This window comes from Macaca fascicularis, chromosome 15 (genome assembly GCF_037993035.2).
Source record: "Macaca fascicularis isolate 582-1 chromosome 15, T2T-MFA8v1.1".
Lineage (NCBI taxonomy): Eukaryota > Metazoa > Chordata > Mammalia > Primates > Cercopithecidae > Macaca > Macaca fascicularis.
The window spans coordinates 77,910,550-77,922,619 of record NC_088389.1 but is presented as its reverse complement, the minus strand read 5'-3'; the positions used below and the strand labels follow the sequence as shown (position 1 = coordinate 77,922,619).

Sequence of the window (12,070 nt, the reverse complement as noted above, 5' to 3'; positions counted from 1 at the left end):
AATGTATTTAAGTCAACTCAATAGTGCATATTAAATGTTCATAAAATCTCCCAGGTGTAGGTCTTATACTTTTCATTTTGCTAAAGTCACTACATCCATGAAAATTTAATTGTAAATATTAGCTAAACAAAGAAAACTTACTACTTTTTTTCTGAACACATTAGAATTTAATCAGTTTATATTAGTACAAATGATGGAATGTGGATATTTTTCATCTCCCATATTTTTTTAAATTATTCTTTCAGTTCTAGGGTACATGTGCACAACATGCAGGTTTGTTACATATGTATACATGTGCCATGTTGGTGTGCTGCACCCATTAACTCATCATTTACATTAGGTATATCTCCTAAGGCTATCCCTCCCCCCTCCCCACAATAGGCCCCGGTGTGTGATGTTCCCCTTCCTGTATCCAAGTGATCTCATTGTTCAATTCCCACCTATGAGTGAGAACATGGCGGTGTTTGGTTTTCTGTTCTTGTGATAGTTTGCTGAGAATGATGGTTTCCAGCTGCATCCATGTCCCTACAAAAGACACAAACTCATCCTTTTTTTATGGCTGCGTAGTAATGTATATGTGCCACATTTTCTTAATCCAGTCTGTCACTGATGGACATTTGGGTTGAGTCCAAGTCTTTGCTATTGTGAATATTGCCACAATAAACATACGTGTGCATGTGTCTTTATAGCAGCATGATTTATAATCCTTTGGGTATATACCCAGTAATGGGACTGCTGGGTCACATGGTATTTCTAGTTCTAGATCCTTGAGGAATCACCATACTGTATTCCACAATGGTTAAACTAGTTTACAGTCCCACCAACAGTGTAAAAGTGTTCCTGTTTCTCGACATCTCTCCAGCACCTGTTGTTTCCTGACTTCTTAATGATTGCCATTCTAACCGGTGTGAGATGGTATCTCATTGTGGTTTTGATTTGCATTTCTCTGATGACAAGTGATGATGAGCATTTTTTCATGTGTCTGTTGGCTGTATGAATATCTTCTTTTGAGAATTGTCTGTTCATATCCTTTGCCCACTTTTTGATGGGGTTGTTTGTTTTTTTCTTGTGAATTTGTTTGAGTTCTTTGTAGGTTCTAGATGTTAGCCCTTTGTCCGAGGAGTAGGTTGCAAAAATGTTCTCCCATTCTGTAGCTTGCCTGTTCACTCTGGTGGTAGTTTCTTTTGCTGTGCAGAAGCTCTTTAGTTTAATTAGATCCCATTTGTCAATTTTGGCTTTTGTTGCAGTTGTTTTTGGTGTTTTAGACATGAAGTCCTTGCCCATGCCTATGTCCTGAATGGTATTACCTAGGTTTTCTTCTAGGGTTTTTATGGCTTTAGGTCTAACATTTAAGTCTCTAATCCATCTTGAATTAATTTTCGTGTAAGGAGTAAGGAAAGGATCCAGTTTCAGCTTTCTACTTATGGCTAGCCAATTTTCTTGATTAATCTAGCTTGAATTGATTCCAACTGAGCATCAACAACATACAAATATTCTGCTCCTATGAATTTCTATTTCTCCCCTTTATGTTGTTATTGTCCCAAATTACATGTATATACATATGTGCCCATTAATGTAGATTTATAATCATTGTTTTATGCATTTGCCTTTTAAGTTACATAGTAAGTGAAAAGGGGAGTTATAAAAACAAAAGTATAATAGTAATGGCTTTTATATTTACCTATGTAATTACCTTTACTAGAATTCTTTATTTCTTTGTATAGCTTCAAATTATTGTCTAGATTACTATGTAGTGTCCTTTCATTTTGGCCTTAAGGACTCCCATTAACATTTCTTGTAGGGCATGTCTATGGATAACAAACTCCCTCAGCTTTGTTTTTCTGTATATATCTTAATTTCTCCCTAATACTTGAATTATAATTTTGTTGGATGCAGCATTTTTTGATGACAGTTTTTTTTTTCTTTCAGTAAAAAGTGTTATCCTGTTCCTTACTGGACTCCATGGTTTCTGATGAGAAATGAGCTGTAAATCTTATTGGGAATCACTTGTATGTGATGAATCACTTCTCTTTGCTGCTTTCAAGATTACCTGTCTTTGTCTTTTGAAAATTTGACTACAGTATGTCTTCGTGTGGATCTCTTTGCCTTTATCTTTCTTAGACTTTGTTGAGCTTCTTAAATGTATGAATTTGTGTCTTTTTTATTAAATTGGAGAAGTTTTCGGCCATTACTTTTCAAATATTCATTCTGCCCCTTTCTCTCCTATCCTTCTGGGATTCCGGTTATGCATAGCTTGGTATGCTTGATGTATCCTTAGGCTCTGTTCATACTTTTCATCTTTCTTTCCTCTCTGTAGACTGAGTGATTTCAGTTGACATATCTTTATGTGAGCTGATTCTTTTGCCTGCTCAAGTCTGCTATTTAATCCCTCTAGTGAGTTTTTCATTGCAGTTACTGTACTTTTTAGAGTATAGAGCTCTATAATTTGTTTGGTTCTTTTAAAAAAGAACTCTTTTTGATATTCTCTTTTTTTTGTTTTCTTGTAGTGTTCTCCTGGTTTCTTTTAGTTCTTTGTCCATAATTTTCTTTAGCTGAATATATTTAAGAGAGTTGATTTCAAGTCTTTGTCTAGTAAGTCCAATGTCTTTGCCTCCTCTGGGACATTTTCTATTAATTTCTTCTGTGAATTGACAAAGCTTCCTTGTTTCATTTTATGCTCCATATTTTTTTGAAAACTGGACTTTTTTTGAATGTTAAAATTCAGTTTAATTCCAAGAATAAAAAAATGGTAAAATATATAACATAAAATTTAATTTTTAAATATACAATTTTATGACATTAAGCATTAATGTGACATTAAACATTAATTAAGCAACTATCACCACCATCCAGCTTCAGAACTTTGAAAAATGAACATTTTGCATATTATAACAGGGTAACTTGGAGTATTAGAGTCTTTCTTTTCCTCATTGTTTGTTTTTGTTTCTTGCTGTGGGCTATGTTCAGTGACTTCTCAAAATTGTGAAGCCTGTCTGTATTCTTTGTCTTTGAAGGCTCTATTATTTTAGCCAGTGATTAGCTAGTGTCTGCTGTAGAGTTCCTTGAACACCAGAAGTCAAAAAAAGGAAAAAAAAAAAGACTCTGCCTTTCCTCCATAAAGCGATTATTACACATTGCATGCCTATATCAAAATATTTCGTGTGCCCCATAAATATATACACCTACTGTGTTCCCACAAAATCAAAAATTAAAAAAATACTCCACCGCCACTTCTGCTTCTACTTTTTAAATCTCTACCTATTATGCTGCTATTTCTGAATATACATCTTCTTTTTTAAAAAATTGTAGTGATAAGTCCATAACATAAAATTTACCCTCTTAACCATTTTTTTTTATTTTTTTATTTTTTGTGGGGCACAGAGTTTTGCTCTTGTTGCTCAGGCTGGAGTACAATGGTGCAATCTTGGCTCACCACAACCTCCACCTCCCAGGTTCAAGCAGTTCTCCTGCCTCAGCCTCCTGAGTAGCTGGGATTACAGGCATGCGCCACCATGCCCGGCTAATTTTTTGTATTTTTAGTAGAGATGGAATTTCTCCATTCAGTAGTGTTAATGTGAATGTATATTCATATTGTTATGAAACAGATCTCCAGAACTTTTCATCTTAGAAAACTGAAACTCTAGCCATTAAACAATAACTCCCTTTCTCCCACGCTTCTCCCTAGACCCTGGTAACCACCATTCTATTTTCTTTTTCTATGAATTTGTCTTCTTTAGATACTTCACATAAATGGAATCATACGTTTTTTGTGTGTGAATGACTAATTTAATGTAATGGCCTTAAGTTTCATCCATGCTATAGTATCTAACGTGATTTTCTTCCTTTATAAGATTGAATAATATTCTTGTTATGTATATACTGCATTTTGTTTATTTATTCTTTCATCAGTGGACATTTGGATTGCTTTTACCACTTGGCTATTGTGAATAATGCTGCTATGAACATGGGTTTGCAATATCTCTTCAAGATCTTGCTTTCAATTTCTTTGGGATATATACCCAAAAGTGAGGTTGTTGGATTATATGGTTTTTCTAGTTATAATTTTATATTTATATAAAATAATGTGTAATTTTTTAAGGAACTGCCATAATGTTTTATATACTGGTCACACCATTTTATAATCCTACCAAGTGTACATAAGGGTTCAAATATCTCCATATCCTTGCCAACACTTTTTATTTTCTGGTGTTTTTGTTGCTATTGTTTTTATAGCCATTCTAATAGGTATGGGCTGATATCTCACTGTGGTTTCAATTTGGTTTGGTTTTTTTGCCTTCTGATTAGTGATATTGATTGTCTTCATATGCTTGTTGGACATTTGTATATCATCTTTGGGAAAATGTCTAAGTTCTTTGCCCATTTTTATATGCTTCTCTTTTTTTTATGCTACTCCTTTTTTAGCTGCTCTTTTTTCCTTAGGTTGATTCTCCCTCTGCCCTGTCTTTTTCAGTTTCTGGTTACTCTGCTTTTCCTGCTAATGCAGCATGTGCTTCTCTTTTCTCCTATACTTCTTTCTGCTGTTTTTCATTTTTCTTTCTCTGCCTGCTTTTTGAGTATCTATTCATTTTGCTTCGGTTTCTCTTTTTCAACTTCTGATAATTCTGTTACTTTTTCTGCTGATTCCACATAGCTTCTCCTTTATCCTATGTTTCTCCTTTTTGCAGATGTTTTTCCTTCTGTTGACTCTACCCTATTCTTCCAACTTTTCCATGTGCTGATTTTACCTCTGCTTCTCCTTGTTCCTGTGTTTCTCCTTCCTGCAGCTATTTTACCTTCTGCTGACTTTGCCCTGTTCTGCTTCCCTCTTCTTTCAGCATCTGCTAATGTGGCCTCTGCTTCTCCTTGTTCCTGTGCTTCTCCTTTCTACAGCTATTTTACCTTCTGCTGACTTTGCCCTGTTCTGCTTCCCTCTTCTTTCAGCATCTGCTGATGTGGACTCTGCTTCTCCTTTTTCCCATGTTTCTCCTTTCTGCAGCTGTTTTTTTTTTTTTTTTTTTTCTGCTGACTCTTGCTTCCCCGCTTTTAGCATCTGTTATTTTGGCCTCTGCTTCTCCTTTTTCCTATGCTTCTCATTTCTGCTTCTGTTTTTGCTTTTGCTGACTCTGCCCTGCTTCCCCCTTCTTTCAGCATCTGTTGACGTGGCCCCTGCTTCTCCTTTTTCCTGTGTTTCTCCTTTCTGTAGCTATTTTTCCTCCTGCTGACTCTACCCTGCTTTTGCTTCCACCTTTTAACATCTGCCAATTCGGCCTCTGCTTCTCCTTTTTCCTATGCTTCTCATTTCTGCTGCTCTTTTCACTTTTGCTGACTCTGCCCTACTTCCCCCTTCTTTCAGCATCTGTTCATGGCCTCTGCTTCTCCTTTTTCCTGTTTCTCCTTTCTGCAGCTGTTTTTTTTCTTTTTCTGACTCTTGCTTCCCCATTTTAGCATCTGCTAATTTGGCCGCTGCTTCTCCTTTTTCCTATGCTTCTCATTTCTGCTTCTGTTTTTGCTTTTGCTGACTCTGCCCTGCTTTCCCCTTCTTTCAGCATCTGTTGACGTGGCCCCTGCTTCTCCTTTTTCCTGTGTTTCTCCTTTCTGTAGCTATTTTTCCTCCGGCTGACCCTACCCTGCTTTTGCTTCCACCTTTTAACATCTGCCAATTCGGCCTCTGCTTCTCCTTTTTCCTGTGCTTCTCATTTCTGCTGCTCTTTTCACTTTTGCTGACGCTGCCCTACTTCCCCCTTCTTTCAGCATCTGTTCATGGCCTCTGCTTCTCCTTTTTCCTGTTTCTCCTTTCTGCAGCTGTTTTTTTTCTTTTTCTGACTCTTGCTTCCCCATTTTAGCATCTGCTAATTTGGCCGCTGCTTCTCCTTTTTCCTGTGCTTCTCATTTCTGCTTCTGTTTTTGCTTTTGCTGACTCTGCCCTGCTTTCCCCTTCTTTCAGCATCTGTTGACGTGGCCCCTGCTTCTCCTTTTTCCTGTGTTTCTCCTTTCTGTAGCTATTTTTCCTCCTGCTGACCCTACCCTGCTTTTGCTTCCACCTTTTAACATCTGCCAATTCGGCCTCTGCTTCTCCTTTTTCCTATGCTTCTCATTTCTGCTGCTCTTTTCACTTTTGCTGACTCTGCCCTACTTCCCCCTTCTTTCAGCATCTGTTCATGGCCTCTGCTTCTCCTTTTTCCTGTTTCTCCTTTCTGCAGCTGTTTTTTTTCTTTTTCTGACTCTTGCTTCCCCATTTTAGCATCTGCTAATTTGGCCTCTGCTTCTCCTTTTTCCTGTGCTTCTCATTTCTGCTTCTGTTTTTGCTTTTGCTGACTCTGCCCTGCTTTCCCCTTCTTTCAGCATCTGTTGACGTGGCCCCTGCTTCTCCTTTTTCCTGTGTTTCTCCTTTCTGTAGCTATTTTTCCTGCTGCTGACTCTACCCTGCTTTTGCTTCCACCTTTTAACATCTGCCAATTCGGCCTCTGCTTCTCCTTTTTCCTATGCTTCTCATTTCTGCTGCTGTTTTCACTTTTGCTGACTCTGCCCTACTTCCCCCTTCTTTCAGCATCTGTTCATGGCCTCTCCTTCTCCTTTTCCCTGTTTCTCCTTTCTGCAGCTGTTTTTTTTTCTTTTTCTGACTCTTGCTTCCCCATTTTAGCATCTGCTAATTTGGCCGCTGCTTCTCCTTTTTCCTGTGCTTCTCATTTCTGCTTCTGTTTTTGCTTTTGCTGACTCTGCCCTACTTCCCCCTTCTTTCAGCATCTGTTGACGTGGCCCCTGCTTCTCCTTTTTCCTGTGTTTCTCCTTTCTGTAGCTATTTTTCCTCCTGCTGACCCTACCCTGCTTTTGCTTCCACCTTTTAACATCTGCCAATTCGGCCTCTGCTTCTCCTTTTTCCTATGCTTCTCATTTCTGCTGCTGTTTTCACTTTTGCTGACTCTGCCCTACTTCCCCCTTCTTTCAGCATCTGTTCATGGCCTCTCCTTCTCCTTTTTCCTGTTTCTCCTTTCTGCAGCTGTTTTTTTTCTTTTTCTGACTCTTGCTTCCCCATTTTAGCATCTGCTAATTTGGCCGCTGCTTCTCCTTTTTCCTGTGCTTCTCATTTCTGCTTCTGTTTTTGCTTTTGCTGACTCTGCCCTACTTCCCCCTTCTTTCAGCATCTGTTGACGTGGCCCCTGCTTCTCCTTTTTCCTGTGTTTCTCCTTTCTGTAGCTATTTTTCCTCCTGCTGACCCTACCCTGCTTTTGCTTCCACCTTTTAACATCTGCCAATTCGGCCTCTGCTTCTCCTTTTTCCTATGCTTCTCATTTCTGCTTCTGTTTTTGCTTTTGCTGACTCTGCCCTGCTTTCCCCTTCTTTCAGCATCTGTTGACGTGGCCCCTGCTTCTCCTTTTTCCTGTGTTTCTCCTTTCTGTAGCTATTTTTCCTGCTGCTGACTCTACCCTGCTTTTGCTTCCACCTTTTAACATCTGCCAATTCGGCCTCTGCTTCTCCTTTTTCCTATGCTTCTCATTTCTGCTGCTGTTTTCACTTTTGCTGACTCTGCCCTACTTCCCCCTTCTTTCAGCATCTGTTCATGGCCTCTCCTTCTCCTTTTCCCTGTTTCTCCTTTCTGCAGCTGTTTTTTTTTTCTTTTTCTGACTCTTGCTTCCCCATTTTAGCATCTGCTAATTTGGCCGCTGCTTCTCCTTTTTCCTGTGCTTCTCATTTCTGCTTCTGTTTTTGCTTTTGCTGACTCTGCCCTACTTCCCCCTTCTTTCAGCATCTGTTGACGTGGCCCCTGCTTCTCCTTTTTCCTGTGTTTCTCCTTTCTGTAGCTATTTTTCCTCCTGCTGACCCTACCCTGCTTTTGCTTCCACCTTTTAACATCTGCCAATTCGGCCTCTGCTTCTCCTTTTTCCTATGCTTCTCATTTCTGCTGCTGTTTTCACTTTTGCTGACTCTGCCCTACTTCCCCCTTCTTTCAGCATCTGTTCATGGCCTCTGCTTCTCCTTTTTCCTGTTTCTCCTTTCTGCAGCTGTTTTTTTTTCTTTTTCTGACTCTTGCTTCCCCATTTTAGCATCTGCTAATTTGGCCTCTGCTTCTCCTTTTTCCCGTGCTTCTCTTTTTTCCTGTGCTTCTCCTTTCTGAAGCTGACTTTGCCCTATTCTGCTTCCCTCTTCTTTCATCATCTGCTGATGTGGCCTCTGCTCCTTGTTCCTGTGCTTCTCCTTTCTGCAGCTCTTGTGCTTTGCTGACTTTGCCCTGTTCTGCTTCCCTCTTTGTCAGCATCTGCTCATGTGGGCTCTGCTTCTCCTTTTTCCCATGTTTCTCCTTTCTGCAACTGTTTTTTTTTCTGCTGACTCTTGCTTCGTCCCTTTTAGCATCTGCTATTTTGGCCTCTGCTTCTCCTTTTCCTATGCTTCTCATTTCTGCTTCTGTTTTTGCTTTTGCTGACTCTGCCCTACTTCCCCTTTCTTTCACCATCTGTTTATGGCCTCTGCTGCTCCTTTTTCCTATTTCTCCTTTCTGCAGCTGTTTTTTTTTTTTTTTTTTTTTTCTGACTCTTGCTTCACCATTTTAGCATCTGCTAATTTGGTCTCTGCTTCTCCTTGTTCCTGTGCTTCTCTTTTCTGCTGCTGTTTTCCCTTTTGCTAACTCTGGCTCCACATCTGCTTCTCCCATCTTTCAGCATCTACTGATTCTTCTACTTTTTCTGATTCTGCTTCTCCTTCTTCCTATGCTTCTCCTTTCTGAAGCTGTTTTTCCTTTGTTGACTCTACTTCCACTCTGATTCCCCCCTTTTCATCATCTTCTGATTCTGGTGCTTTTTTGATGATCCTGCCTCTGCTTTTCCTTTTCCTACCTCTGCTTTTCCTTCTGTTGATTCTGCTTCTCTTTCTGCTGATGCTAATTTCCTTTCTGCTGCCAATGTTGATCCTGCTGCTTTTGCTCCTCCTTGGTCTTCTACATTTTGATGTGTTATACTATTTCTGACCTCCTCATAGCTTCACGTTTACATGGCCCTTAATGGCTATTCCATTCCTAATTACACTATATATTTCCACTCACAAATGCTCCACTATCTGTTTTTCAATTTCTAATTACCCTATACACACTACCTTAAAAAAGAATGTGATGTTAAAGTAATGGTACTATGTCGTAGGCAGCTGGTTAACTGATGGACTAGCTGTTACACAGCCCTTAGATGCTCACTTCTAGAACAGTCACCATGGCACAGGCTGGGAAGCAGAAAAACTAGAGACTCCCATGTTACAGAATGCAGTCTAGGACTACATAGACTAGGTAATCCATAGTCCATAGAAGGGAATGTACCTGAGTGAGCAATCCTTATTATCTCCGCTGGAAGTAGATTGAGGTGTTAGTGAGCAATGAGGTAATAATGTAAAAGAAGTTACTTAATTTTGAGAACTAGATAAAAAGACGAGAGTGTGCAGAGGACAGCTAAGTAGCAATGTGGAAAATTTTTATCCAGTCAAAAAGGAAAGACTGTAGACAAGTAAAAGAATGAAATCGTGTCATTTATGGCCACCTGGAGAACTCATGTTAAGTGAAACAAACCAGCCACAAAAAGATAAATATCACATATGTGGAAGCTAAAAAAGTTGATCTCATACGCAATGCCAAAGAAAGTTGATCTTATATAGAGGTAGAGAGTATAGAATAGTGGTTACTAGAGGTTAGGAAGAGAAGGAGGATGGGGCAATAATGAGAGACTGGTTAAAGGAAACAAAATGAGGAATAAGTTCATATATGGGGAATAAGTTCTGGTGTTCTAAAGTACTGTAGGGTGACTATAGTTAACAATAATTGTTATTTCCAAAGAGCTGAAAAAGAGGATGTTGAATGTTTCAACATAAAGAAATGATAAATATTGGAGGTGATGGATATGCTATTTATCCTGATTTGTTCATTGCACATATGTATGAAAATATCACTCTATACCCCATAAATATATACAGTTATTATATATCAATGAAAAATTTAGAAATTTTTTTTAAAAAGAGAAGAACAGAGGGAGCAAGGTTTTCTGGCAAATGGAGTTGAAATTAAGAGCACAGAATTGAAGGGTTGATCACAATTGAAGATGTAATATCAGATCCTTTGATGCTAGAAGGAAGGAAGGAATTGTTGGCATTTTCCACTTCCATGATGGTATGCAGGTGTTTTACTGTTATTTTTCCCTTTCTGTTATAGGTCCTGAATCTGTTCCTCCTTCTCTTCTTAAATTAGTGATGAAACCCATAGCAACTGTTGGAGAAAGCTACCAATATCCTCCTGTGAACTGGGCTGCACTTCTCTCTCCACTTATGAGGCTAAATTTTGGTAAATATCATGTGTTTTTAAGTCTTCAGACTTTGATTTTAGTATTTGACCTGAATGGAAAAACAGATTCTGTGTCACAATGTGTAGTGACTGGATAGACTTTTCAGATCTTGAGGTTTGTCATGTTGGATGGGATGGTTGGTTTACTTTCACTCAGTCATTGAGCCCCTGAGGGTGAGGAAGAAGAGGTCTAAAGACACAGGCCAGATACACCTGCCAAAATCAATGCTTGACTGAGGTTTGCACACCACTGGGAATGTGGTACAGGTTCCATTAAGCTTGGCCTTGTGGTTATCAAACTACATTTCCAGAGCCATAGGTTTCGAGAAGTACCATGTGGGATGCTGTATTAATTTTCTGTTGCTGCTGTAACGAATTACCACAGTGGCTTGAAACAATACAAATTTGTTATCTTTACAAGTCTATAGGCCAGAAGTCCAACATGTTTCTCACCAGACTAAGATCAAGGTATCAGCAGATTAGAATTTCTTTCTAGAGGTTCTAGGGGAGGATTCATTTTCTTTTCTAGCTTCTAGAAGCTGCCCACATTTTTGACTTGTGGCCCCCTTTCCCCATTTTCAAGGCAAGCAGTGGAGGGCTAAGGTCTTCTCACACCATCATCTTTCTGGTTCTGTGTAGCCAGGAAAGGTTTTCCTCCTTTAAGGACTCATGTGATTAATAGGCTCGCTTAAATAATCCAGGATAATCTCTCCATCTCAAGATACTTAACCTTAATCACATCTGCAAAGTTTCTTTGCCATATAAGGTAGTGTATTCACAGGTTCCAGGTATCAGGATATGGACATTATTGGGTACCATTATTCTGCTTACTACAGTTATTTTGTGGTGAGAAGCAAACAGAGTGCACACCTCAACACCTTGAGTTCATCCACAGCAACCTATTTTATAGAGATTAGAGTTACACATGCAAATATAATTTAATGTACTTTTTCCCCACCCTAACTCGAAAAATAAAAATAAAATAAGAATGAGGGGATGAAGAGCAATTTAAACAGTGTTGTAAAATTATATGTGTTTGTGTGTGTGCCTGCCATGAGTGCTCTATCATTTATAGTAGAGTGCATATGATATGCAAAACATATGATATATAAAACAACTTGTATACTGTAATTTATGTGCAGTTTCAGAGATAAAGATAATTTTGACTATATACAATTTTTCACTTAAATGCTTTCATATAAACCTAATCTCTATGTAAGATATAATGTCACCATACTGGGTTTCCAGAGATTTCATTTGAAAAATGTGTTCCTCTGTCCCTCTCCTTCTTTTGTGTGCTATATTGAAATGTTTGTGTTTCAGTTAAGTCCTTAGAAAAAGGAAGGAAAATAAGGTGCTGACTGGAATCTTACTACTAGAAAGGCTCGATGACTAGAGAATGTGACTGTATCTTTAAGCCATTCCTCACCTTGATATATTTCTTCATGGTCTGCATATGAGATGGAGAGAAGGGAAAAACAGAGATCAAGAGATTACTAGCTAGAATATTGTCATATTTTAGATAGTGTTTGAGTGTGTAGGTTCCTCTGGATATCATAAGAGAAATTCCCCTATCTAGTTCAAGGCTCTTGCTAGTTCCAAGACTTGGGACTGTGATGCCTTTGGATACGTTATTTTGCCTCATAATTAACAAGTCTCTTGAAATATCTATTCTGGTTTACTGAAGCTCTGTTACCTGCAGAAGTCACATAAGCAGATGCTTTGATTTGAGATATTAAAGCCTGAAAATGAGTCAGGAAA

The 12,070-nt window shown here is 38.7% G+C and overlaps 1 protein-coding gene across 6 annotated transcripts in view; it reads left to right on the top strand.

Annotated features, from left to right (window-relative positions):
- Positions 1-12,070, top strand: part of FOCAD (focadhesin) — a 318,797-nt gene that overhangs the window by 289,138 nt on the left and 17,589 nt on the right. For all 6 annotated transcript variants that reach the window (XR_012424668.1, XM_065530469.2, XM_065530470.2 and 3 more), the window contains one exon: positions 10,181-10,309. Coding sequence is in view for 5 of the 6 variants with exons in the window: in XM_065530469.2 (XP_065386541.1) it covers positions 10,181-10,309 (129 nt within the window). In the remaining variant the exon portion in view is untranslated. The remainder of the gene's footprint in view (positions 1-10,180; positions 10,310-12,070) is intronic.